Source organism: Somniosus microcephalus, chromosome 10, assembly GCF_052327205.1.
Source record: "Somniosus microcephalus isolate GS21.2 chromosome 10, FLI_Smic_1.0, whole genome shotgun sequence".
Classification (NCBI taxonomy): domain Eukaryota; kingdom Metazoa; phylum Chordata; class Chondrichthyes; order Squaliformes; family Somniosidae; genus Somniosus; species Somniosus microcephalus.
In genome coordinates this window covers 229865936-229893239 of record NC_140996.1, presented here as the reverse complement: position 1 = coordinate 229893239, position 27304 = coordinate 229865936, and the positions used below count along the sequence as shown (strand labels likewise).

The 27304-nt window shown below is 48.5% G+C and overlaps 1 protein-coding gene across 2 annotated transcripts in view; it reads left to right on the top strand.

Moving 5' to 3' along the window:
• Nucleotides 1-27304, top strand: part of ints4 (integrator complex subunit 4) — an 84828-nt gene that overhangs the window by 3036 nt on the left and 54488 nt on the right. For both annotated transcript variants that reach the window (XM_085999746.1, XM_085999744.1), the window contains 5 exons: nucleotides 1451-1568; nucleotides 5981-6087; nucleotides 8593-8778; nucleotides 24225-24275; nucleotides 26262-26350. In XM_085999746.1, coding sequence (XP_085855872.1) covers nucleotides 8767-8778; nucleotides 24225-24275; nucleotides 26262-26350 — 152 coding nt within the window. In that variant the 5' untranslated portion in view covers nucleotides 1451-1568; nucleotides 5981-6087; nucleotides 8593-8766. Of the gene's footprint in view, nucleotides 1-1450; nucleotides 1569-5980; nucleotides 6088-8592; nucleotides 8779-24224; nucleotides 24276-26261; nucleotides 26351-27304 lie in introns of those variants that run through there.

The window sequence follows — 27304 nt, the reverse complement described above, 5'->3', positions numbered from 1 at the left end:
CAAAAGGTAAATCGTGCTTGACTAATCTACTGGAATTTTTTGAGGATGTAACTGGGAAAATAGATAAGGGAGAACCAGTAGATGTGGTGTATTTGGACTTTCAAAAGGCTTTCGATAAGGTCCCACATAAGAGGTTAGCGTGTAAAGTTAAGGCACATGGGATTGGGGGCAAGGTATTGACTTGGATAGAGAACTGGTTGGCGGACAGAAAGCAGAGAGTAGGAATTAATGGGTCTTTTTCCGAGTGGCAGGCAGTGACTAGTGGGGTACCGCAGGGATCGGTCCTTGGACCCCAGCTATTCACAATATACATTAATGATCTAGATAAGGGAACTAGATGTAATATCTCCAAGTTTGCAGACGACACAAAGCTGGGTGGGCGTGTGTGCTGCGAGGAGGATACCGAGAAACTCCAGGATGATTTGGACATGTTGGGTGATTGGGCAAAAGCATGGCAGATGCAATATAACGTGGATAAATGCGAGGTTATCCACTTTGGTGTCAAAAACAGAAAGGCAGACTATTATTTGAATGGCAATGGATTGGGAGAAGGGGAAGTGCAACGAGACCTGGGTGTCCTTGTGCACCAGTCGCTGAAGGTAAGCATGCAGGTGCAGCAGGCGGTGAAGAAGGCAAATGGTATGTTGGCCTTCATAGCGAAAGGGTTTGAATACAGGAGCAAGGATGTCCTGCTGCAGTTGTACAGGGCCTTGGTGAGACCACACCTTGAGTACTGTGTGCAGTTTTGGTCGCCTTATCTGAGGAAGGATGTTCTTGCCATGGAAGGAGTTCAGCGAAGATTCACAAGGCTGATCCCTGGAATGGCAGGAATGACGTATGAGGAGATATTGTGTCGATTGGGCTTATACTCGCTGGAGTTTCGAAGAATGAGAGGGGATCTCATCGAAACTTATAAAATTCTGACAGGTCTGGACAAACTAAATGCAGGTAGAATGTTCCCGATGGTCGGAGAGTCCAGAACCAGGGGTCATAGTCTAAGGATAAGGGATAAGCCATTTAGGACAGAGATGAGGAAGAATTTCTTCACCCAGAGAGTGGTGAACCTGTGGAAATCTCTACCACAGAAGGTGGTTGAGGCCAAGTCTTTAAATATATTCAAGAAGGAGTTAGATATATTTCTTAGAGCTAAAGGTATCAAGGGATATGGGGAGAAGGCAGGTACGGGGTACTGAGTTTGGATGATCAGCCATGATCTCATCGAATGGCGGAGCAGGCTCGAGGGGCCGAATGGCCTACTCCTGCTCCTATCTTCTATGTTTCTATGTTTTTTGTCTTGGTGTCGATTTTTGTCAGATAATGCTCCCGTGAAGCGCCTTGGCACGTTTTACTATGTTAAAGGCGTTGTATAAATGCAGGTTGCTGTTCTTTGGTTAAGGGCAGAATTGGGAGCGTGGATGTGCCTTGGCTGACATCTGTATTTCCATTACAGGAGAACGAGAGCTCGGTCAGGCTGAAGATCGCTGCTTTGATTGGGCTGCTGTCGAAAACTTCAGGCTTTGTCGCTGATTGCATCGTAGACGATGTCATCGTCACCCTTAACAATGAAAGTAAGTCTCGAAAGCAGAATATTAGCAGAGACTGGAAATACACTTCCTTGGGTACGGTAGTTTAGTGGTCAGGTTGCTGGACTACTGACTCAGAGAACGTGAGTTTTGATCACACCACGACCGTTTGAGGATTTGAATTCAGAATAAATAATCTGGAAATAAAAGAAAAGCTGGTTATATCAGTGACCACGAAACTGTCGGATTATCTTAAAAACCCAACTGGTTCACTAATGTGTTGGCTGAGGGATAAATTATTGGCCAGGACACCAAGGAAAGCTCCCTGCTCTTCTATGGTGGCCGTGGAATCTCTTACATCCACCTGAGAGAGCAGACGGGGCCTTGGTTTACCGTCTCATCCGAAAGACGGCGCCTCCAACAGTGCGGCACTCCCTCAGTACTGCACTGGGAGCGCCAGAAACATAGAAAAATAGGAACAGGAGTAGGCCATTCGGCCCTTCGAACCTGCTCCACCATTCAATATGATCATGGCTGATCCTCTATCTCAATACCATATTCCCCCTCTCTCCCCATACCCCTTGATGCCTTTTGTGTCTAGAAATCTATGTACAGGAAAGTTTGTGCTATCCGGCACCGACGGGACCGAGCTGTTGCCGTCCCATCAAAACTGCCGGAAAACCAGCGCTAATGTTGAAACATACGGAGATTTTGAGCTCCGTATCTGGCAACAAACCCTGTGCTTCTAAACAGTCGGCCGTACCTTGCAAGTGTCTCTGTAGCTTAGCAACAGCTTCAGCGAGACCTTGCAGAGCCTGACTGGTGGGGAAAAAAAGCAACGAAAAGGAAAAAAAACTAACGAAACGGCTCCTGATTTTTGCCGGTGGCTCGAGCATTCTGGACAGTTAACCTCCGGATAAACCAAAGTTTCCTGTATCTCCTTCTTAAATATATTCAGTGACTTGGCCTCCACAGCCTTCTGTGGTAGAGAATTCCACAGGTTCACCACCCTCTGAGTGAAGAAATTTCTCCATAGCTCAGTCCTAAATGTCCTACCCCGTATCCTGAGACTGTGACCCCTTGTTCTAGACCCCCCCAGCCAGGGGAAACATCCTCCCTGCATCCAGTCTGTCTAGCCCTGTCAGAATTTTTTATGTTTCAATGAGTTCCCCTCTCATTCTTCTAAACTCTAGTGAATACAGGCTTAGTCGACCCAATCTCTCCTTATACAACAGTCCTGCCATCCCAGGAATCAGCCTGGTGAACCTTCGCTGCACTCCCTCTATGGCAAGTACAGGAAACTCTTTTTTATCCGGGACCGGCATGGTGCCGGTTTATCAAAAAGTCCGGATTACAGAGAGGTATAGTAAAAAGTACGAAAGCCCCGTACACAGCACCAGATCCAGGCTTCCCTGTTGCTTAGCAACAGGTGCAGGAACCCCGGCCACAAGATCCAGGCATCCCTGTTGCTTAGCAACAGGTGCAGGAACCCCGGTTACACGGCCACAGATCCAGGAACGGCCACTAATATGAAGTAAAACTTACCTGAACCTACTCCTGAATTTTGCCGGTTAACAGAGGTTTCCGGTTATTTAGGTGCTGGTAAATCGAGAGTTTCCTGTATAGCCTTTCTTAGGTAAGGAGACCAAAACTGCACAGTACTCCAGGTGTGGTCTCACCAAGGCCCTGTATAACTGTAGTAAGACATCCTTGCTCCTGTACTCAAATCCTCTTGCAATGACGGCCAGCATACCATTTGCCTTCCCAACAGCTTGCTGCACCTGCATGTTTGCTTTCAGTGACTGGTGTACAAGGACAGTCAGCCTGGATTTCATAGAAACTAGGAGCAGGAGTAGGCCATTCGGCCCCTCGAACCTGCTCCGCCATTCAATGCGATCATGGCTGATCATCCAAATTCAGTACCCTGTCCCTGCTTTCTCCCCATACCCCTTGATCCCTTTAGCCTTAATAGAAACATAGAAAAAAATAGTGTCATAGGATCTTTTAAGCCCACTAGAGAGAACAGATGGGGCCTCGGTTTAACGTCGCATCCGAAAGACTGCACCTCTGACAATGCAACACTCCCTCAGCACTGCACTGGAGTGTCAGTCTAGATTTTTGTGCTCAAACCTCAAGTGGGACTTGAACCCACAACTTTCTGACTCCGAGGCAAGAGTGCTACTAACTGAGCCACAGCTAAAGATAAAAATATTCTTCCATCTGTGAATTATCCTTATGGGACAGGAAAGAAGAATCGTAGAACAGTACAGCACAGAAGGAGGCCATTCGGCCCATCGAGTCTGCGCCGGCTCTTTCGAAGAGCAATCCAGTCAGTCCCACTCCCCCGCTCTTTCCCCATATCCCTGCAATCTTTTCTCCTTCAAGTATTTATGCAGTTCCCTTTTGAAGGCTACTATTGAATCTGTATCCATCACCCTATCAGGCAGCGCCTTCCAAATCCTAACCACTCGTTGCGTAAACAAAAGTTTTCCCTCATGTCGCCTCTGGTTCTTTTGCCAAACACGTTAAATCTGTGCCCTCTGGTTAGCGACCCGTCTGAAGTTAATTTTACAATTACTTTTACATGAAAAACATGGATCATTAGATAAGAATTAGGAGCAGGAGTCGGCCATACGGCCCTTCGAACCTGCTCCGCCATTCAATAAGATCACGGCTGATATTCGACCTCAACTCCACTTTCGCGCCCGATCCCCATATCCCTTGGTTCCCTTAGTATCCGAAACTCTTATCACACACACACACACACAGAAACCCCACAGTGCAGATAGAGGCCATTTCGGCCCATCGAGCCTGCACCGACACATGTCCCACCCGATCCCCGTAACCCCACGTATTTAATCCCCCTAACACTAAGGGTCAATTTATCATAGCCAATCAACCTAACCCGCACATCTTTGGACTGTGGGAGGAAACCGGAGCACCCGGAGGAAACCCACGCAAACACGGGGAGAATGTGCAAACTCCACACAGACAGTTACCCGAGGCCGGATTCGAACCCGGGTCCCTGGCGCTGTGAGGCAACAGTGCTAACCACTATGCCACCGTGCTCATCGCTCTCAGCTTTGAATATACTCAACGACTGAGCCTCCACAGCCCTCCGGGGTGGAGAATTCAAAAGGTTCAGGGAGGAAACTTGAGCCCGCCGGAACTTGGTAATCTAGTGCCATATTGTCAGCCTTTCAGATGAGGCGTTAAACTGAGCCTCTGCCAGCCTGTTCAGGTGAATATTGAAGGTCGCCTGACGCTGTTAGAAGGAGAGCAAGGGGCTGTCCCAGTGTCCGGACCAACATTCCTTCCTTAAACAAGGCCAGCAAAAAAAAATACAAGTCATTCGCCTCACTACTGTTTGTGGGGTGTTACTGGCGCCGAATGGGACCAACATTTGGCTTTGACTTGGGGCATATATCGGTCTTTCCTTCATGGTCACTGAGTCAAAAATCCTGGAACTCCTTCCCTAACATTACTGTGGGAGCACCTTCACCACACGGACTGCAGCGGGTCAACCACCACCTTCTCAAGGGCAATTAGGGATGGGCAATAAATGCCAGCGACTCCCACATCCGTGAATGGATTAAAAGAATAATTTGTTGTTCTGGGAAGCATTTTGAGGTACTTCAGCAATATGATAAGACACTATATAAACACATCACGGAAGACCTCTCCTGGTCCCTCAATACCTCCTCTCTGGTGAAGAAGGCCCAGCAGCGCCTATATTTCCTAAGGAGGCTGAAGGGATGTAACCTGTCACAGCTGATCCTCTCTAACTTTTACCGCTGCACAATAGAGAGCATCCTGACGAACTGTATCACAGTATGGTATGGCAGCTGTAGCTCCTATGACCGGAAAGCCCTGCAGCGGGTAGTCAAAACTGCCCAACGCATTACCGGCACCCGGCTACCGACCATAGAGCACATATACCAGAAACGCTGTTTACGGAGGTCACGGTCCATCATCAAAGACCCTACCCACCCCAGCCACAGTCTGTTCGCCCTCCTGCCATCTGGGAGACGCTACAGATGCATTCGCACCCGTACGACCAGATTTAGGAACAGCTTCTTTCCCAGGGCTGTCATCCTACTGAACTCCACAAATAAACTCTAAAACCTGCACATCTGCCAATGCACTTTATTATGGTTATGTTTATGTTAATGTATTACAAGCCAAATGAATGTTGAATGTTTAAATGTCTTAATCTAAATGTACACTCTCGGGAGCCGCAAGCCTACATTTCGTTGTACTGCACTTGTGCACTAACAATGACAAAGTTGATTATGATTATGATTTTTGCCACTTTTATGTCAAAACCAGGGAGAAAAACACTAATGTCCGTGTGTGGGGGGGAAAAAATTGCAGCATCTCAAATTTCCTTTGAAAATGTAAGACTAGTTTGCCCATGTTTTGGGGCATTTGTTGTGAAATGTGCCGTGTTGTTGCAGAGTCTCACCATGTCCTCGCACAGTTACTGGACACCATTTTAGTGATCGGCATTCAGCTCCAGGACAACCTGCCTCTCGGTTTCCGTTTGGTTGAGATTGGATGTAAGGTAGGAAATGGTTACTTAAGTTATCTTTGGTTCCCGGGTTATTGGCAAGAGAAAGCAGGGCAGCAAATGGTTTCCGGTGGACTAGCTATAGAAATATATTCGGAACAGGAAAAGCCCATCCCTCTTATTCAGATCAAACCCATCAATCCCCATCCCTTTTAGCTAGATTAAACCAACTAAACCAATCCTTTTTAGCCAGATTAAGTCCACCAAATTGATCATAAGAATTAGGAGCAGGAGTCGGCCATTCGGCCCCTCGAGCCTGCTCCGCCATTCAATAAGATCATGGCTGATCTTCGACCTCAACTCCACTTTCCCGCCCGATCTCCATATCACTTCATTCCCCTAGAGTCCAAAAATCTATCGATCTCAGCCTTGAATATACTCAACGATTCAGCATCCACAGCCCTCTGGGGTAGAGAATTCCAAAGATTCACCACCCTCTGAGTGAAGAAATTCCTCCTCATCTCAGTCCTAAATGGCCGACCCCTTATCCTGAGACTGTGACCCCTAGTTCTAGACTCTCCAGCCAGGGGGAAACAACCTCTCAGTATCTACCCTGTCAATCCCCCTCAGAATCTTAATATGTTTCCATGAGATCACCTCTCATTCTTCTAAACTCCAGAGAGTATCGGCCCAATCTACACAATCTCTCCTCATAGGACAGCCCGCTCATCCCAGGAATCAATCTAGTGAACCTTCGCTGCACCGCCTCCAAGGCCAAGTATATTCTTCCTCAGATAAGGAGACCATTTTAGCCAGATTAAACCCACTAAACCTATCCCTTTTAGCCGGATCAATTGGCCTCCTTTTCTGCTGTATCATTCTATGATTTTTTTTTTGTCTTTTGGTCTCCTTACCTAAGGAAAGATGCACTTCCCTTAAAGGAGGTGTGTGCAACGAAGGTTCACCAGATTGATTCCTGGGATGAGAGGGCTGTCCTATGAGGAGAGTTTGAGTAGAATGGGCCGATACTCTCTGGAGTTTAGAAGAATGAGAGGTGATCTCATTGAAACATAAAATTCTTAAGGGGATTGTCAGGGTAGATGCTGAGAGGTTGTTTCCCCTGGCTGGAGAGTCTAGAACTAGGGGGCATAGTCTCAGGATAAGGGGTCGGCCATTTAGGACTGAGATGAGGAGGAATTTCTTCACTCAGAGGGTGGTGAATCTTTAGAATTCTCTGCCCCAGAGGGCTGTGGAGGCTCAGTCATTGAGTATATTCAAGGCTGAGATCGATAGATTTTTGGGCACTAAGGGAATCAGGGGATAGTGCAGGAAAGTGGGGTTAGAATCGTAGAATGGTTACAGCACAGAAGGAGGCCATTCGGCCCGTCGAGCCCGTGCTGGCTCTCTGCAAGAGCACTTCAGTTAGTCCCACTCCCCCGCCCTTTCCCCGTAGCCCTGCAGATTTTTTTCCTTCAGGTACTTATCCAATTCCCTTTTGAAAGCCGTGATTGAATCTGCCTCCACCACCCTTTCAGGCAGTGCATTCCAGATCCTAACCACTCGCTGCGTAAAAAAGTTTTTCCTCATGTCGCCTTTGGTTCTTCTGCCAATCACCTTAAATCTGTGTCCTCTGGTTCTTGACCCTTCCGCCAATGGGAACAGTTTCTCTCTATCTACTCTGTCCAGACCCCTCATGATTTTGAACACCTCTATCAAATCTCATCTCAACCTTCTCTGTTCCAAGGAGAACAGCCCCAGCTTCTCCAGTCTATCCACGTAACTGAAGTCCCTCATGCCTGGAACCATTCTTGTAAATCTTTTCTGCACCCTCTCTAAGGCCTTCACATGCATCTTAAAGTAAACACAATACTCCAGTTGAGGCTGAACCAGTGTTTTATAAAGGCTCACCATAACTTCCTTGCTTTTGTACTCTATGCCTCTATTTATGAAGCCCAGGATCCCGTGTGCTTTTTTTAACCACTTTCTCAACCTGCCCTGCCGCCATCAACGATTTGTGCACATATACCCCCAGGTCTCTCTGTTAATGCACCCCCATTAGGATTGTACCCTTTAGTTTATATTGCCTCGTCTCATTCTTCCTACCAAAATGTTTCATCTGCCACGTGTCCGCCCATTTCACCAGCCTGTCTATGATACAATAAAGAGTTGATGTAACATGTTGAATGACTGACTCGGCTCAAGGGGCCTACTCCTGCTCCTATTTCTTACGTTCTTAGGACATGACCACTAGTTGGAAGAAGAGATGGGGAGTTTTCCCCCCCAACCCCCGGTGTCCTGGCCAATATTTATCCCTCAACCAACACCTAAAACAGATGATCTGGTCACTATCACATTGCTGTCTGTGGGAGCTTGCTGTGCGCAAATTGACTGCCGTGTTTCCTACATTACAACAGTGACTACACTTCCAAATGTACTTCATTGGCTGTAAAGTGTTTTGGGACGTCCTGAGGTGGTGAAAGGCGCTATAGAAATGCATGTTCTTTCTTTTCTGTCTATGCATTCCGTGTAACTGCAGTGTTGTTTGTTTGCGATATTCAGCACCTAGTGGACACCTCGCACGTGGTGAGGAATAAATGCTTGCAGCTGATCGGGTGCCTGGGGTCCCTGGATAAGCCGGCGGCAAAGGAGCTGGAAAACCTAGCTGCCAAAGACGTGCAGAAGATCATCAGCGACTCCTTCACCGACCAGGACCCTCGTGTCCGAACGGCGGCGATGAAAGCCATGGTAAGCTTGGATCGCCGTGTGGCCTGCGGGTAATCGAGTCAGGCAGAGCTGGAAGGTCTGGAGCTCAATTAAGAACATAAGAAACAGGAGCAGGAGTCGGCCAATCGGCCCCTCGAGCCTGTCCCGCCATTCAATAAGATCATGGCTGAACCAATCTTGGCCTCAACTCCACTTTCCCGCTCTCTCCCCACACCCCTTGACTCCCCTGAAGCTCAAATGTCTGTCAATCTCCGCCTTGAATATATTCAGTGATTCCGCCTCCATCACTCCCTGGGGTTGAGAATTCCAAAGATTCACGACCCTCAGAGAAGAAATTCCTCCTCCTCTCCGTCTTAAATTGGTGACCCCTTATTCTGAAACTATGCCCCCTAGTTCTAGATACCCCCACTAGGGGAAACATCCTCTCAGCATCCACCCTGTCAATCGCCCTCAGAATCTCATATGTTTCAATGAGATCACCTCTCATTCTTCTAAATGCCAATGAGCATCGGCCCATTCTACACAATCTCTCCTCATAGGACAACCCTCTCATCCCAGGGATCAATCCAGTGAACCTTCGTCACACCGCCTCTAAGGCAAGTATATCCTTCCTCAGATAAATAAACAGCTCTTTGTCCAAGTGGCAGGCAGTGACTAGTGGGGTACCGCAGGGATCGGTGCTAGGACCCCAGCTATTCACAATATATACAGTATTAATGATCTAGACGAGGGAACTAGATGTAATATCTCCAAGTTTGCAGATAACACAAAGCTGGGTGGGCGTGTGTGCTGTGAGGAGGATGCCAAGAAACTCCAGTATGATTTGGACAGGTTGGGTGATTGGGCAGAAGCATGGCAGATGCAATATAACGTGGATAAATGCGAACCTTGTGAACCCGCCCCCCCCCCCCCCCGCAATTTGTGCTGATTTGCCTGATCAACTAAGTACCTTTATTGTGTCAGCCGTGGCTCGAAGCTTTGACCGCGCTCGATCAGCTCCGATGGACGGGTCACATTGTCCGCATGCCCGATACGAGACTCCCGAAACAAGTGCTCTACTAGGAGCTCCGGCACGCCAAGAGAGCCTCAGGTGGGCAGAGGAAACGCTTCAAGGACACCCTCAAAGCCTCCTTGAAAAAGTGCGACATCCCCACCGACACCTGGGAATCCCTGGCCCAAGACTGCACAAAGTGGAGGAGAAGCATCTGGGAAGGCGCCGAACACCTCGAGTCTCTTCGCCGGGAGCAAGCGGAAGCCAAGCGCAAGGAGCGCACATCAACCCAAGCACCCCACCCACCCGCCCCTTCAACCACCGTCCACCCCGCCTTTGACAGAGACTATGGGCAGGATTTTCATTGGGCCGTGGAGGCGGGATTGGAGGCGTGTGGAGGGTTAAAATATCGAAATCGGGGGGCACGAACCCAACCCGCCTCCATGCCATTCAAAGGAGGCGGGTACCCGACCCGCACTGGGACCTGCCTCCCCGAGGCGGGAAGGGGATTAGTGCCAATTAACAGGTAGTTAACAGGCAGTTTTTAGCCTAATCTCTATTTTCATTGGTGAAATGTGAGATTCCCGACGGCTCCAAACCACGCCAAGTTAGCGAGACGGGCCGTCGGGATGGAGGGCTTGGAGGGGTCGAGATGTCCGGTGTTCAGGTGAGTGATGGATGCATGAGTGCAGAGGTAAGTGTGTTTGGTGTGTGTAAAGTATTTAAAGAAGTTTTACTTACATGTACTTACCTTTACAGCCTCCCTTCCTTCAGGTCTCGGGAGTCCCTCATCTCACCGGCACAGAAAGCAGAATGGCACAGAAAGCAGAATGGCCGCGAGCTGTCAAAAGTTCCAGCATTCAGCTTTCTGTTCCGGAGAGATCTCTAAATCATCCTGAGAGGAAGGAATTAACTTGGAGTACAGATTGTCAGTGTTTGACAGCTTCAAACAGCTGTCGAACACTGATATTTCATCTGTCAAAAGGTCTTGACAGATGAAATATCAATCTGTGACGTCACCTGTTGCCGGGTGGCCCTTAATTGGCCTGCTGAGCCCGCTGGGCGGGCTCAACAAGGTCAATCAAGTCAAAATCACGTGGGTTGGCTAGAACTCGATGGAGGCGGGACTACAACCCTGAAAGTTGTAGCCCCGCCTCCTCAATGAAAATCCAGCCCTATAGGTCCCGCATTGGACTCATCAGTCACCTGCGAACTCATTTTTAATGTGGAAGCAATTCATCTGAGAGACTGCCTAAGAAGAGTGGGTCGCACTCTCACCTCTGAGTCAGAAGATTGTGGGTTCAAGTCCCACTCCAGAGACTTGAGCACAAAATATAGGCTGACAGTCCAGAGGAAGTCCTGCACTGTCGGAGGTGCCGTCTTTCGGATGAGACGATAAACCGAGGCCCCATCTGCCCTCTCAGGTGGACGTAAAAGATCCAATGGCCACTATTTCGAAGAGGAGCAGGGGAGTTATCCCCGGTGTCCTGGCCAGTATTTATCCCAATTTTTGTGTTCAAGCCTCTAATGGGACTTGAACCCACAATCTTCTGACTCAGGCGGGAGTGCTACCCACTAAGCCACGGCTGACACAGTTGCAAGTCCCTCCATGGTGGAATTGCCCGAGGACACTCGCTGCCTAGACCAGTCACATGACCAACGCGCGTTTGGTCGAGATAGCAGAGGCTAGCCGCTATTTTCAGGAGTGGAGGGGGAGAAAAGATAAGACAGGTGAGGAGAAAAGATAAGACCGGTGAGGAGAAAAGTTTCCTATATATACCTGTCTTTAAGTTCTCTAAACACCCATGTAGCAGGAGGGTAAATTCCACGGTTCATTGCTCAACAGTGCGCAATGTCGTGTGGTTATCACCCAGCATGGTTGAGTCTCCCACAGTCCAGAAAATGGACTGACTTGCAGTTATACTTGGTTTTTGGCACCAGACTTTTGCTGTGTTGCGATACCAAACGACAACAACAGCAGCTTGCATTTATACAGCGCCTTTAACGTAGTAAAACAGGAGCGATTATCAAACAAAATTTGACATCGAGTCGCATAAGGAGATATTAGGACAGGTGACCAAAAGCTTGGCCAAAGAGGGAGGTTTTAAGGAGCGTCTTAAAGGAGGAGAGAGAGGCGGAGAGGTTTAGGGAGGGAATTCCAGAGCTTGGGGCCCCGGCAGCTGAAGACACGGCCGCCAATGGTGGAGCGATTAAAATGGGGGAATGTGCAAGAGGCCAGAATTAGAGACCGCGACATAAGTCATTGAACTCCAAAAGTGTGTGAAGTGCTTTCAGACGATTTATCTACATGCAACAGAAAACGCTGGAAAAACTCAGCAGGCCAGGCAGCATCCGTGGAGAGAGAAATAGAGTCAACGTTTCGGGTCGAAGACCTTTCGTCAGAACTGGAAAAAAGAAGGAAATGGAAAGCAAGGGGAATGTAGGGTCGACTGAGAGGGAGGAACTGAAAGAAATCAGTATTTGTAGGGAAATGGTGTTAGGGAAATTGACGGGATTGAAGGCCGATAAATCCCCAGGGCCTGATAATCTACATCCTAGGGTACTTAAGGAAGTGGCCCCAGAAATAGTAGATGCATTGCTGGTCATCTTCCAACATTCGATGGAATCTGGAACAGTACCCATGGATTGGCGGGTAGCTAATGTTACCCCACTATTCAAAAAAGGTGGTAGAGAGAAAACGGGAATTATAGACCGATAAGCTTGACATCGGTAGTGGGGAAAATGCTAGAGTCCATTATAAAGGATGTAATAGCAGAGCACGTGGATAACAGTGACAGGATCGGACAAAGTCAACATGGATTTACAAAAGGTAAATCGTGCTTGACTAATCTACTGGAATTTTTTGAGGATGTAACTGGTAAAATAGATAAGGAAGAACCAGTGGATGTGGTGTATTTGGACTTTCAGAAAGCTTTCGATAAGGTCCCGCATAAGCGATTAGCGTGTAAAGTTAAGGCACGTGGGATTGGGGGCAAGGTATTGACTTGGATAGAGAACTGGTTGGCAGACAGAAAGCAAAGAGTTGGAATAAATGGCTCTTTTTCCGAGTGGCAGACAGTGACTAGTGGGGTACCGCAGGGATCGGTCCTTGGACCCCAGCTATTCACAATATATATTAATGATCTAGACAAGGGAACTAGATGTAATATCTACAAATTTGCAGACAACACAAAGCTGGGTGGGCGTGTGTGCTGTGAGGAGGATGCCGAGAAACTCCAGGATGATTTGGACAGGTTGGGTGATTGGGCAGAAGCATGGCAGATGCAATATAACGTGGATAAATGCGAGGTTATCCACTTTGGTGTCAAAAACAGGAAGGCACATTATTATCTGAATGGCAATAGATTGGGAGAAGGGGAAGTGCAACGAGACCTGGGTGTCCTTGAGCACCAGTCGCTGAAGGTAAGCATGCAGGTGCAGCAGGCGGTTAAGAAGGCTAATGGTATGTTGGCCTTCGTAGCGAGAGGGTTCGAATACAGGTACAAGGATGTCTTGCTGCAGTTGTACAGGGCCTTGGTGAGACCACATCTTGAGTATTGTGTGCAGTTTTGGTCGCCTTATCTGAGGAAGGATGTTCTTGCCATGGAGGAGTGCAGCGAAGATTCACCAGGCTGATACCTGGGATGGCAGGAATGACGTATGAGGAGAGATTGGGTCAATTGGGCTTATACTCGCTGGAGTTTAGAAGAATGAGAGGGGATCTCATTGAAACTTATAAAATTCTAACAGGACTAGACAGACTAGATGCAGGAAGGATGTTCCCGATGGCCAGGGAGTCCAGAACCAAGGGTCACAGTCTAAGGATAAGGGGTAAGCCATTTAGGACAGGGATGAGGAGGAATTTCTTCACCCAGAGAGTGGTGAACCTGTGGAATTCTCTACCACAGAAGGCAGTTGAGGCCAATTCATTAAATATATTCAAGAAGGAGTTAGATATATTTCTTAAGGCTAAGGGGATCAAGGGATATCGGGAGAAGGCAGGGACAGGGCACTGAATTTGGATGATCAGCCATGATCGCATTGAATGGCGGAGCAGGCTCGAGGGGCCGAATGGCCTCCTCCTGCTCCTATCTTCTATGTTGATATGTTTCTATGTTTAGGGGCTGGGAAAAGGGGGAGGGGATGAAAGAACAAAAGGGAAGGTCAGTGATGGGATAGAAAGCAGGAGAGATTGAGAGACATTGAGAGATATTCAAGGCGAGAGGAGGTGGTAATGGGACAGGTTAAGGAACAAAGGATGGCTCTAGATGGGGTGTGAATTGCGCTGGCAGAGTGAAGGACCACTGCCATGTGGGAGGGAAGAAAAAAAGGCCAAACAAAAAGTGTGGATAAAAAAAATAATATATATATATGTGATAAGGGCCGAGGTTATGATCTGAAATTGTTGAACTCGATGTTGAGTCCAGAGGGCTGTAGAGCGCCTAATCAGAAGATGAGGTGCTGTTCCTCGAGCTTACGCTGAGCTTCCGTGGAACAGTGTAAGAGGACGGTGAGGTCCGAGTGGGAGTGAAGCGGTGAATTAAAGTGACAGGCCACCGGGAGCTCGGGGTCACCCCTTACGGACTGAACGGAGGTGTTCCGCAAAGCCGTCACCCAATCGGCGTTTGGTCTCCCCAATGTAGAGGAGACCGCTGCAGTATTTTGCTATTGTATCTAGATGCAAGTTCGTTTTATTCGATGTGTCTTTTATTGCACTGTAGCAAAACTCCACTGTGGCCCTTAAATCTGCCTCTTGATCAGCACACTTTTCCCTAGTTTGTTTGCCCAGAAGTTGTTTGCTCTCAGTAACCAAACACTGTGCATTTAAATTCAGTAGCGCGTAAGCAGGAGTGCACGATGGTGACACAGTCCACAGCAACACAACAAAAAACTAATCATTGGCACTGTACCAGTCGTGGCTTTGAGAACCGGGGCTGTTTTAACTGCTTATTAGAAATTGATAGTTGTGGGTTCAAGTCCCACTCCAGAAACTTGAGCACAAAAATCCAGGCTGACACTCCCAGTACAGTACTGAGGGAGTGCCGCACTGTCGGAGGGGCAGTACTGAGGAAGTGCTGAACTGTCAAAGGGGCAGTACTGAGGGAGCGCTGCACTGTCGGAGGGGCAGTACTAAGGGAGCGCCGCACTGTCGGAGGGTCAGTACTGAGGGAGCGCCGCACTGTCGGAGGGGCAGTACTGAGGGAGCGCTGCATTGTCGGAAGGTCAGTACTGAGGGAGCGCCGCACTGTCCGGGACACAGTATAGCGGGAGCGCTGCACTGTTGGAGGGGCAGTACTGATGGAGTGTTGCACCATCGTAGGGGCAGGACTGAGGGAGCGCCGCACTGTCGGAGGGGCAGTACTGAGGGAGTGCTGCACTGTTGGAGGGGCAGTACTGAGGGAGTGCCGCACTGTCGAAGGGGCAGTACTGAGGGAGTGCCGCACTGTCGGAGGGGCAGTACTGAGGGAGTGCCGCACTGTCAGAGGTGTAGTACTGAGGGAGCGCCGCACTGTTGGAGGGGCAGTACTGAGGGAGCGCCGCACTGTCGGAGGTGCCGTTGATAGAACGGATTCTTTTACCCTCAGTCTGGTTCAGCAATCACTGAGTCGAATACAACCGGAGAGTTCAAACGATTTATTATCCGCGGAGTCTTACTCTGATATATCGGCACCGACTCCTGCAAGAGTCTGACGAATCCAACAGAGTAAGCAATTTTCCACACAGCGTGCTACATTATTGTACCTGCATTGAGAAAGCATTAACACATCGTACATTCTGCACCAATCCTGAGCTGTGCACGTATACTTTTAATTTGATTTCCTGGCCTGGCAGTTCGAGCTGGGCAAGCCACATTTTACTGAATGGGTTACAGCTAAGTAAACATCACGGTAATGTGTTTGCGATCATGGTAATGCGTTTACGACCACCTATTGTCTGTATAACTTCTGCACGCCGCCCTACATTGTTCCTCATCAGCAAGGTGTAACATCGTGGGCGTCAGCCACATTAGCAGCTAAAGATCAGGTTAGCCTTTTTTTTACTTCTTTGCTGCCTTTACAGTTTCTAGTTTCTTTTTCATTGACCTTGGTATTCTCATTCCCTCCTTTTATCATTCTATGATAACCAACCGTTATTCGGTTACGTCTATCCTATTTAGTCGATCAAATTCTTCATTATCATCGTACTTTACTTCCTTCATTGCACATTCATTGGTCTGTCTTACTATTAACATCTTCGGGCCACCTATTTTCTCCAAAGCTAGCTGCATTCTTCCTAACACACATTTCATGATTGCTAGTCCAACAAAAATACAGACGATTGCAACTACTAGGTACATAGCCATATTTATCAACCAGTCATACCATCCTCCAAATCCCCAGTTTCCCCAGTTACTTGCTCCCTTCATATCATCCATTTGTTCCCTTATCTTTGTGATAAAGCGGGTGATGTTCTCTGTCTGGTCTCAGACTCCCATAAGGCATTTACCTTTTTACCTTCTAACCTAAAATAGTCGAAGCTGCTCATAGGGGGCAGCCCATTTCTCGTCCTTTCCTGATTGAACTTCAGATAACGACTTTGTCCTTTGGTATCAGTAGTTCTACTGCATGGCCCTGCAGTAACAGACTTGGTCACCTGGCGTCGACAGACATAATCAAATTTACACTCGGTCCAATAGCATGGCAATGTTCCTCTGTGTTCGTTTCTCAGCACTAGCGAGCGGTGGGGCTGTCTAATAAGCCCAATGTAGGTGTCCAAGTTGATCACGTTCCATTTCCCGAACCCGCCTGGGTTATCATCATTGCACCGAAGCACGTCTCCTTGGCATAGATGGTGTACCCGCTTAGGTTGGTTCCGCCGGCATTTTCTCCTTCTGGGCTGTTGAGTTATTCCAGGAGTGAGCAGGACACTGATGGAGAAGATCCACAGTGGCGTCTGCATGGCTGGTCGGCGCAGCACGTCTGTTTAAGGAGAGATTTCTTGGAAGCAAGAGAGGTTAGCATTCTTTAAGTTTTAGGCATAGCATTACTGACAATTTTACAGTGGTGGAGGTGAACCCAAGCACTCTTTCCCTCTACTTTGGCAGCAGTTGGGGTGGTGAGTAGGACTTGATAGGGTCCTTCCCAACGAGGTTCCAATCCTTTTCGCATCCAATTCTTGATCAATACATACGCTCTGGGCTCGATTTTGGACGGACTGACTATAGGGGGGAGGTCGACGTAGGCAGCGCGTACCCGGGAGTGCAGACTTCTCAATGCCCTGGTTAACGACAAAATATAGTTAGTCATTTCTGCTGTCATGTGGTGAAAGTGGACAGTCTTTGGGACTTCCTGGTTCCACGGGGTTTTGAGAGGTCTGCCATATATGATTTCAGTGGGGCTTAACCTTGCTGCACCAGCCGGGGTAGTACGTATTTGGAACAAGGCCACGGGGAGTAATTTGAGCCAGGTAGTTCCCGTCTCGGCCTGTAATTTGGCAAGTTTATTTTTCAAGGTCTGATTAGCCCGTTCGACCAGTCTGGCGGCCTGTGGCCTGTAGGCACAATGTAGCTGCTGTTGGATGCCCATTTGAGTGCAGAATTCCTTGGTTACCTGACCCACGAAGTGAGGGCCGTTGTCTGAACTTAATCGGTTTGGAATTCCGTACCTGGGAATAATTTCTCTCATTAAAATTTTTACAACAGTGGAGGCTTTGTTATCCGTAGTCGGGTAGGCCTCAATCCACTTACTAAATACATCAACAATAACCAGTACATATTTATAACACTGACACCTTTCTAACTCAATGTAGTCCATCTGGAGGGTCTCAAAAGGACCCGTGGGTAACGGCGCCTTACCCATTTCACAAGGTATGCCTTTTCCCGGGTTATGCTGCTGACAAATGAGGCAGCGATTGCTAATAGCTTGAGCCAGAGCTTGTAATCTAGGATGCCACCATGTAGCTAATAACGTGTCACTAGTTGCTCTGGCACCACAATGAGTTGCAAAGTGTATACATTCAATAACCCATAATGCTAGCTCATCTGACATACAAGTTTGCTCGGCAGGGGTGACCCATAGTTTAGACACACAATCATATGTACAACCGAGCTGTTTCCGCAGTCCCTTATCACGGTCAGGAGCGTCCTCCTGTAACTTAATGACGTCTTGGATGGTTGGCATTGGCTTTTCCGAGGGAGACTTGCTTTTATTTGAGCTTTTAGTCTGGCTCATCATTCTAGGCACAACCACTCGTCGTTCCTGGGACGCTTCCCTAGCTTCCTGGTCAGCGCATCTATTCCCTATATCTACTGGGGTTTGTCCTGCTGTGTGTGCGGAGCACTTTATCACGGAGATCTGTTTTGGTAGCATGAGGGCTTGTAGTAAGTCAGATACTAATTTCTGATGGGATATCTGTGTTCCTGCAGAGGTTAGGAACCCTCTGTTTTTCCATAATTGTCCGAAATCATGAACCACTCCGAAGGCATATCTCGAGTCTGTATAAACGTTAACCTTTAAGTCCTTCCCTAAGATACAAGCTCGTATTAATGCGAACAGTTCTGCTTGTTGGGCGGAATACGGAAACTCAAAGGCGGCAGACTCCAAAGTGTTACTGTCCTGATCTACGATTGCATATCCAGAAAGTCTTTTCCCAAGGGGACTGACGGACGCACTTCCATCCACATACATGGTTGTGTCAGGACTCTGCATTGGGGCATCAGATAGATCATCCCTGACGGAGGTATCCTCCTTGATTAAAAATAGACAATCATGTCCTGGGTCTGTTTGTTCGAGGGGTGGTTCTGTGAGAAAACATGCTGGGTTGATAGTAGTACAATGCTTAAATTGCAGTTTAGGATTATTCAGCAGGTATATCGCGTACTTATTTTGTCGGGCCATGGTGAGGTGCTGAGTTTGTAATTGGCCTAATAGTGCAGTTACCGAGTGCGAACTGTATACTGTAATATCTTGTTGCAAAGTTAGATTGGCAGCCGATTGTAGGCTATTATAAATGGCGGTCAGAATCTGGGTGCATACGGGATGCCCTAGCGCTACCGGATCTAACTTCGAGGAGTAGTAAGCCACCGGCCTATGCTTGTCCCCATGCTTTTGAGTTAGGACAGCAGTCGAACAATCAGTGAGGATAGTGCAGTATAGCTGGAAGGGCCTGTCATACAGGGGTCTCCCCAGCGCTGGTGCTTGTGACAATGCTCCCTTTAGGTTTTCAAACGCTCTCAAGGCGACAGGATCTAGTTGAAACTCGCCCTCCATACTGGTGTATGGTGTTAGTCGTTTGGTTTCTAGAGCGATGTTGGGTATCCATTGTCTACAGTAGTTTACCATCCCCATCCATTGTCTCACTTGTTTTGCACTACGGGGTACGGGGAACTGACAGATTGGCTCAATCCTGCTTCTCTCTAGACTCCGCTCGGTTGCTGAGAGCATGAAGCCGAGGAACTTAACTTTCTGTTGAGCCACTAGTACCTTTGATTGAGAGACTACGTACCCTAATGAGAATAGGTGATTAAGCAACTGGGCGGTGTCTTCCCGGTTACTTTGTTCGTCAGTGCTAGCTATTAGCAAATCGTCCACGTATTGGACCAGAGCGGAACCATGTTTTAAGGTCAAAGTCTGCAACTGTCCTTGTAGGCACCTAGAGAATAATGTTGGAGAGTTTACAAAACCTTGCGGCAGTCGGGTCCACGTATACTGTTGTCCATTATAAGTAAAGGCAAAGAGGTACTGGCTTGCCGGTTCCAGTGGCAAGGCGAAGAAGGCGTGTTGGAGATCGACTACTGCAAAGATTTTCGCTTGTGCAGGGACCTGGGCCAGAATGTGAGCTGGATTAGGTACTAGTGCATGAAGCGGTTGTACAATAGCATTGATAGATCGTAAGTCCTGTACTAATCTGTACTGGTTTGGCTTTCCTGATTTTGGAACTGCAAGTATGGGCGTGTTGCACGGGGACTGGCATTTAATCAGGATTCCTTGTGCCAGTAGTCCCGTGATCAGTTTATCAATGCTAGGTATCGCTTGTTGTTTCAGCGGATACTGTCGTATGGAGGGTAGTACAACATTTTCCTGTAGGGCGATTTGGATGGGAGTTATTTTAACGCATCCTACCTGTGTGGGGTCTTCTGCCCACACTTGCGGATTGACGTATTCCGGTACCTCATTCCCAACGTGGTGGTGCAACTGTGTCAAGGCTGCCTTTGGTTCTTGGTAGAACAGGATAGTTCGACCGCCTGACAGGGCCTGCTCCTGCCGGTCACCTGGGTTAGCTTGTTCAACTGCCTGTTTTACCATGGGTCCCAGATCTTTCGCACGGTAGGGGGAGTTCACTTCCCGGGTGATGTGTGGGGCTACAGTTAGGGGTTGCTTCCACAATTCCGAGGGAACCTCAACATATTCTGCTTTCCCCTCCGATCCCGTAACTATGGCTCGGAGAACAACATCCCACTCGGTTCCTCCATAAACTTGGTAAAAATTCTCCAACTCCTTATCTTTTCCACTTCGATCATAAGCTAGGGTTACATGAGATGGGGGTTCATCCTTTAAGTCCAGAGTCCACCATTGTGGGGTGATGGAGACGTAACATTGTCTTTTAGGGGCCCATGGTTTTACAGTTATTCCTTCGTTCCCACACTCAAGTCTTAATTGAAATGCACATAACAGGTCTCTGGCCATGAGATTGCAATCCAGCCCATTTGTGATCACGAATTGGTGTTTTACGGACTCATTTCGAAATGCTACTTCAACTGGTTCTGATATCGGGTACTGGCACACTTGTCCTTGGAATCCGGACAGGCTTTGTGTCTCCCCGGATTTAGGGAGATTGAGCTCCGATCGGACGGATGACATAGCTGCTCTGGTGTCTACCAGAAACGTATGCCAGTTCCCTCCAATCAGTAGTGATAGAACGGGCTCCTTGTCCGACTGGAACCCGTTCACCACGAGGTTGGCTAGTCAGTACTGGGGAAACGGATTATTCTGGGAGAAGTCTGTATATCTTCCTCGTCCCCGGTTTCCCTGCCAACCTCCCCGTTGTCCTTGCATGTGGCCCCCTCTTCCTTGTCTTCGGGAGGGACATTCCCTGCTCCAGTGGCCTTGCTGACCACAGTTAAAACAGGCATCTGACCCTGCTTGCCTCCCTCCTCTTTATCGCCGAAATTTTGTCTCGGGGGAGCGTAGGGTGGGCCATAATTAGGGACGGTCGGTCCATTGGGATGGCTGATATCTCTGTACCCTTGTCTATCAACCCACCCTGGGACGCAGTACTGGGGCTCCGTCTGATATCCTATCACATCTTGGGTGGGCTTTGGCTCTTCCTTTTTCATCACATACTCAGTCTTGACTTTGACCTGGGGCTGACTCTCCTGACTCTTACTCTCTTTCCAATAATATTTCACTGCCCTGGCCATCTGGCTGGGACTATTCTCTGACCAGTCCATATGTTAGTCTTAATTGCTTCAGACACCGAGGTTGGTAGACAATTTATCAGAATAGCACAGTATTGCGGCGAGTTTGCTCCGTTCTGGTAATTAGCATCTCCTGACTGACTCCGATATACCTCAGAGAATCTCTCTAGGAATTCCTCTGCTCCCTCGCCCTTTCGTGGTTTAGTATCCAACACCTTGGATATATCAATGGGTTTCTGCAGGGTGGTGGTTAAAGCAGTGAGTATGGCACGTTCACGAGCAGCACCCTGTGCGTTTTGAGCCTCTAATGCGGCATGGTCCGCAAAGCCTAGGTTAACCAAAAACCGTGCATGTTCGGCGGGATTCAAGATCTGCTGTACTAACGCCCATAAGTCTCTTGATTCAGCATTATAGACGAGTATAGTAGTCCGGAGGAATTCTACAAACAAGGTGGGGGATTTCTTCCTATCTGGCATCCCGGTTAAGATAGCCATTATCTCGTTAGGTTTCCAGAGGTAGAAGATACCTATGGTCCGGGGGTTATCGGCGGCCACTGGATTATTCGCGTTAAAGGCAGGGTTAGGCATTTGTCTCACCGGCAACTGCCGGGGTGTCGGTTTATGTCTGGCGGGTCTCTCGGTATCGGATTCTGATTCCAAGGATGACAAGTCATCTCCTGAATCTCCACTGTCAATGTCACTATGGTCCCGGCACTCTAAAAAGGACCTTAAAGCCTTGAGGGTACTCTGGCTCTGACTCTCTAGTCTCTGACTTTGAATCATCTGCCTTTGATTTCTCCGTTTTCGTGACCTTGATGGACTGGGTTGGGGTGGGGAGGGTGGCGTCGGGGGCTGATTATTCTTAGTCCTGAGTCGGGTGTAAAAAGCAACAGGGTCAGTATACTGGGGACCCGGTTGTTGGTCTCCCATCTGGACTGGCGGGGGTTTATTCATTTGAACCGTGACTGACGGCGGCGGGGAAACGGCACTGGCAGATACTTGAGGTGTCGGCGCGGGGGTTTGTACAGTTGGTACGGGTGCCACCGGGGGATAAATGTTAACGTACGGGGGGGGGAGCACGGGGAACAACATGAGCCCTGTGATTCCATTCTTCCAAATCATCATCACCATCTCCCTCTGTCAAGGCAAGGCCAACCATTGGATTACGTAATCCACTCTTATCAGCCTTTCCAGACTCGCCCATGGTCTTTTCAGACTCCTGTTTCGAGCGTTTCTCATGAGCACATTCCTTTCTCAATACCTCTACTGGTTTGACTACCCCTCTTTCGGTAAGTCCTATTCCTAATTTTAAGGCATTATCCTGCCAACTTGCTAACAAGGAAGTTTCTTTCAGTTCCTGGCAGTACTGTCTCCATAGGGCAATTAGTTCTTTGGCTGTGGTACCCCTGTTACTTCTCCAAATTAGTTCTTGAGCCTTTTTAGCGGCATCTAGGTTCTTAGTTCCTCCTAGTGGCCATTGATCACTTCCTAATTTCTTATTTAATCCTCCCGACAACTGTCTAAGTTGCTTTGCTTTGTCAGGATGTTGTTCACAAAGGGCCTGTAAGGCGCTACCCGATTCAGTCGTGGTATCTAAACAATTGCCCATCTTACTCCCCTTGTGAACTTTACACAGTCGCATTTTAAACTTGTTCAGAGCCTAGGCGGGCCAAGTGATATACAAGGTCGACGCTTTACCTGACACAAGTGCTTATTTCTAAGTTTACACAGTTCCTAGTTATTCCCTCAGTACGTATACTGACCCTCAGTGATATCCGATCACTGACCTAATCACCTATCTCTTCCAGTATTCGCCAGACTGACCTGGATCTCAGCGGGACACCACACGGGAGTTAGCGATTGGCCGACTCGTCGTCAGACTGGTGGAATCGGAGGAAAACCGAGGTAGTACAAGAAACTACTTACATCGGGGGCCCATTTCCTCCCTCCACGTCCGAGACGATTCAGCTCTTAATTCGTAAACTCTCGGTGACTGTCCGTTGAGATCCCACTTCTGACACCAAATGATAGAACGGATTCTTTTACCCTCAGTCTGGTTCAGCAATCACTGAGTCGAATACAACCGAAGAGTTCAAACGATTTATTATCCGCAGAGTCTTACTCTGATATATCGGCACCGACTCCTGCAAGAGTCTGACGAATCCAACAGAGTAAGCAATTTTTCATACAGCGTGCTACATTATTATACCTGCATTGAGAAAGCATTAACACATCGTACATTCTGCACCAATCCTGAGCTGTGCACGTATACTTTTAATTTAATTTCCTGGCCTGGCAGTTCGAGCTGGGCAAGCCACATTTTACTGAATGGGTTACAGCTAAGTAAACATCACGGTAATGTGTTTGCGATCATGGTAATGCGTTTACGATCACCTATTGTCTGTATAACTTCTGCACGCTGCCCTACATTGTTCCTCATCAGCAAGGTGTAACATCGTGGGCGTCAGCCACATTAGCAGCTAAAGATCAGGTTAGCCTTTTTTTACTTCTTTGCTGCCTTTACAGTTTCTAGTTTCTTTTTCATTGACCTTGGTATTCTCACCGTCTTCCAGATGAGACCTTAAACTGAGGCCCTCTCAGGGACTGTCTGCTCTCTCAGGTGGACGTAAAAGATCCCATGCCACTATTTCGAAAAAGAGCAGGGGAGTTCTCCCCGGTGTCCTGGGGTCAATATTTAACCCTCAACCAAAATCACAAAAAAAAAGATTATCTGGTCATTATCACATTGCTGTTTGTGGGAGCTTGCTGTGCGTAAATTGTCTGCCGCGTTTCCTACATTAAAACAGTGACTACACTCCAAAAAATACTTCATTGGCTGTAAAGCGCTGTGGGACGTCCCGAGGTCATGAAGGGCCTTGTATATTAATGCAAGTTGAAATTCATCAGGCTGCGTGGGAGGGAAGTCTGTGATAAAAACGTTCGTCTGGATGGCCGCTTGTCAGTCTTGATTCTCTTCTGTTCTTTATCGCGCAGGCCATAATGTAATAGTTACAGTGCATCCGTGACCTGTTTGTCAGGCTGTTCTGCTGAGAATTTGTGTGTTTCTTGTGCTTTGTCCTAGTTGCAGCTACACGAACGGGGAATGAAGTTGCAGCAGACCATCTACTGTCAGGTAAAGACTGCAAAAAAAAGCCTCGGAGTAGGTGGGGAGGAGATTTACCAGAATGGTACCGGGGATGAGGGGACTCCAGTGATGTGGAGAGACTGGAGAAGCTGAGATTGTTCTTAGAGCAGAGAAGGTTATGGGGAGATTTAATCGAGGTGTTCAAAATATGAAGGGTTTTGATAGAGTAAATAAGGAGAAACTGTTTCCAGTGGCAGGAGGGTCGGTAACCAGAGGACACAGATTTAAGGTGATTGGCAAATGAACCAGAGGGAGCGATGAGGAGATTTTTTTTTACGCAGCGAGTTGTTGTGATCTGGAATGCGCTGCCTGAAAGGGCGGTGGAAGCAGATTCAATAGTAACTTTCAGAAGGTAATTGCATATATACGTAAAAGAAATTTTTGCAGGGCTATAGAGAGAGAGAGAGCAGGGGGAGTGGGACTAATTCAATAGCTGGCACAGGCACGATGGGCTGAATGGCCTTCGTCTGTACTGTATGAATCCAAATACTGGAACAAAACAATTACATTTGTCGTGTAGTGTGGGATGCAAACGTACAGAAAGAAGGGCGAAAGAAAAAGGCCCCCGCCCCTTCTACGTAACCTCGTGCACCACCCTTCCCGTAACCACGCATGGTCGTGCGCGCACTGGGACTGAGCCGCCAGACTTCTGGCTCTTATAGGTCAACAGCCTGCGAACCCAAACCTTTCCAACTTGAGCCATCCAGGGAATCAGTGAGGATAGCCGATCGCTCGGATCTCAGCCACGGATGCGGTAGGGGGTCTGGAGTTGGCCTCAGTACTGTTTGGCAGGGTGGGGGGAGGGAAATCAACCGGGTTTCCCGCTTTTGATCCCTATTCAGGGAACCCCCTCCCCCCCGCCACTGGAAAGCACGTGTGCACGGACACTGGCCGATGACAGGATGGGAGTTGGCTCTGAACCCCACCCACCAGCCCCGGCTGTCGTGGTCAAGTGTCCTGCTGACGGAGACTCTTTCAGCTCGCACCCCTCGGGCGAGGCACCGAAAGATCGCCAGTGCCCGGGGAACCCTCTGTCCGTGTTTGTAGGGTGGGACAGGTTCTAATTTAAAATTCTCATCCTTGTTTTCAAATCCCTCTGTGGCTTCGCACCACCCCCCCCTCCCCCCTTCTTTGTAACCTCCTCCAGCCCCACAACTCTCCGAGATCTCTGGGCTCCTCCACGTCTGGCCTCTTGCACATCCCCGATTTTCTTCGCTCCACCATTGGCGGCCATGCCTTCAGCTACCGAGGCCCTGAGCTCTGGAATTCCCTCCCTAAACCTCTCCACCTCTCTCTTCTCAGTTGGGTCGAACGGCCTGTTTCTGTGCTGTACATTGTATATCATTCTCCTTAAGGACGCTCTTTAAAACCTACCTTTTTGTCCTAATATTTCCTAATTGAGTAGAATGGGCCGATACTCTCTGGAGTTTAGAAGCATGAGGGGTGATCTCCTTGAAACGTACAAAATTCTTACAGGGCTTGACAGGGTAGATGCTAAGAGGATATTTCCCCTGGCTGGGGATTCTAGAACCAGGGGTCACAGTCTCAGGATAAGGGGTCGGCCATTTAGGACTGAGATGAGGAGAAATTTCTTCACTCAGAGGGTTGTGAATGTTTGGAATTCTGTACTTCAGAGGGCTGTGGAGGCTCAGTCATTGAGTATATTCAAGACTGAGATCGATAGATTTTTGGACTCTTGGGGAATCGGGATATGGGGATCGGGCGGGAAAGTGGAGTTGAGGTCGAAGATCAGCCGTGATCTTATTGAATGGCGGAGCAGGCTCGAGGGGCCGTGTGGCCGACTCCTGCTCCTAATTCTTACGTTCTCCTCCTTTGGCTCGGTGTCAATTTCTGCCTGATTTTATCCCCCAACCCTCGGTGAAGCGCCTTGAGATGCTCATCAATGCAAGTTGTTGTTGTACGTAAATGCCGCTAACCATTTTTGTTTCTTTTATCTGGTTCCCCTTTCCAAAGGCTTGCAAGGCGCTGTCGGACGACTATGAGCAAGTGCGATCTGTGGCCGTGCAGCTCGCCTGGGTCCTCAGCCAGCTGTACGCTGACAGGTGAGCGACGCTGTGTTGGGCGGATTTGGATGACTACGGTGGATTTAGACTCCGCTCTTGCGCTGAAGTCCCAGCCTGACGCTCCTCAAACTGATTTGGGGGTCTGTAGACAATGGCCGTACTCTACCTCAAGTAAATTACTAACTACTTTCTGCCAAAGTGAGAATAATTCAACTTCGACAGGGCGGGAGGGAGGGGGCGGGGTAGTGGATCGGTCCCCTGTTATAAACGCCTTTGCATTGACCCTGCGACGATGAAGGAACAGCCTATTTACAAAGTTTGAGCCTGGAAGCAGAGGTCTGCGGTTTTTGAATGTGGTTCGCAAACACATAACCCCCCCCACTATGAAATACGTATCATCCATAATTCAACAGTCTGTGACCATGAGTTGTGGGTTTATTTCCTTTTTTATTCATTCTAAGGATGGGGGCATCGCTGGCAAGGCCGGCATTTATTGCCCATCCCTAGTTGCCCTTGAAAAAGTTTTGATACAACTGAGTGGCTTGCTGGGCCACTTCACAGCGCCGTTAAGAGTCAACCACAGGTGGTGGTGAGTCGCCTTCTTGAACCGCTGCAGTCCATGTGGTGAAGGTACTCCCACAGTGCTGTTAGGGAGGGAGTTCCAGGATTTTGTCCCAGCGACGATGAAGGAACGGCGATATACTTCCAAGTCAGGATGGTGTGTGACTTGGAGGGAAACTTGGAGGTGGTGGTGTTCCCATGCGCCTGCTGCCCTTGTCCTTCGAGGCGGTAGAGGTCGCGGGTTTGGAAGGTGCTGTCGAAGAAGCCTTGGCGAGTTGCTGCAGTGCATCTTGTAGATGGTCCACACTGCAGCCAAGGTGCGCCGGTGGTGGAGGGAGTGAATGTTTAAGGTGGTGGACGGGGTGCCAATCAAGCGGGCTGCTTTGTCCTGGATGGTGTCGAGCTTCTTGAGTGTTGTTGGAGCTGCACTCA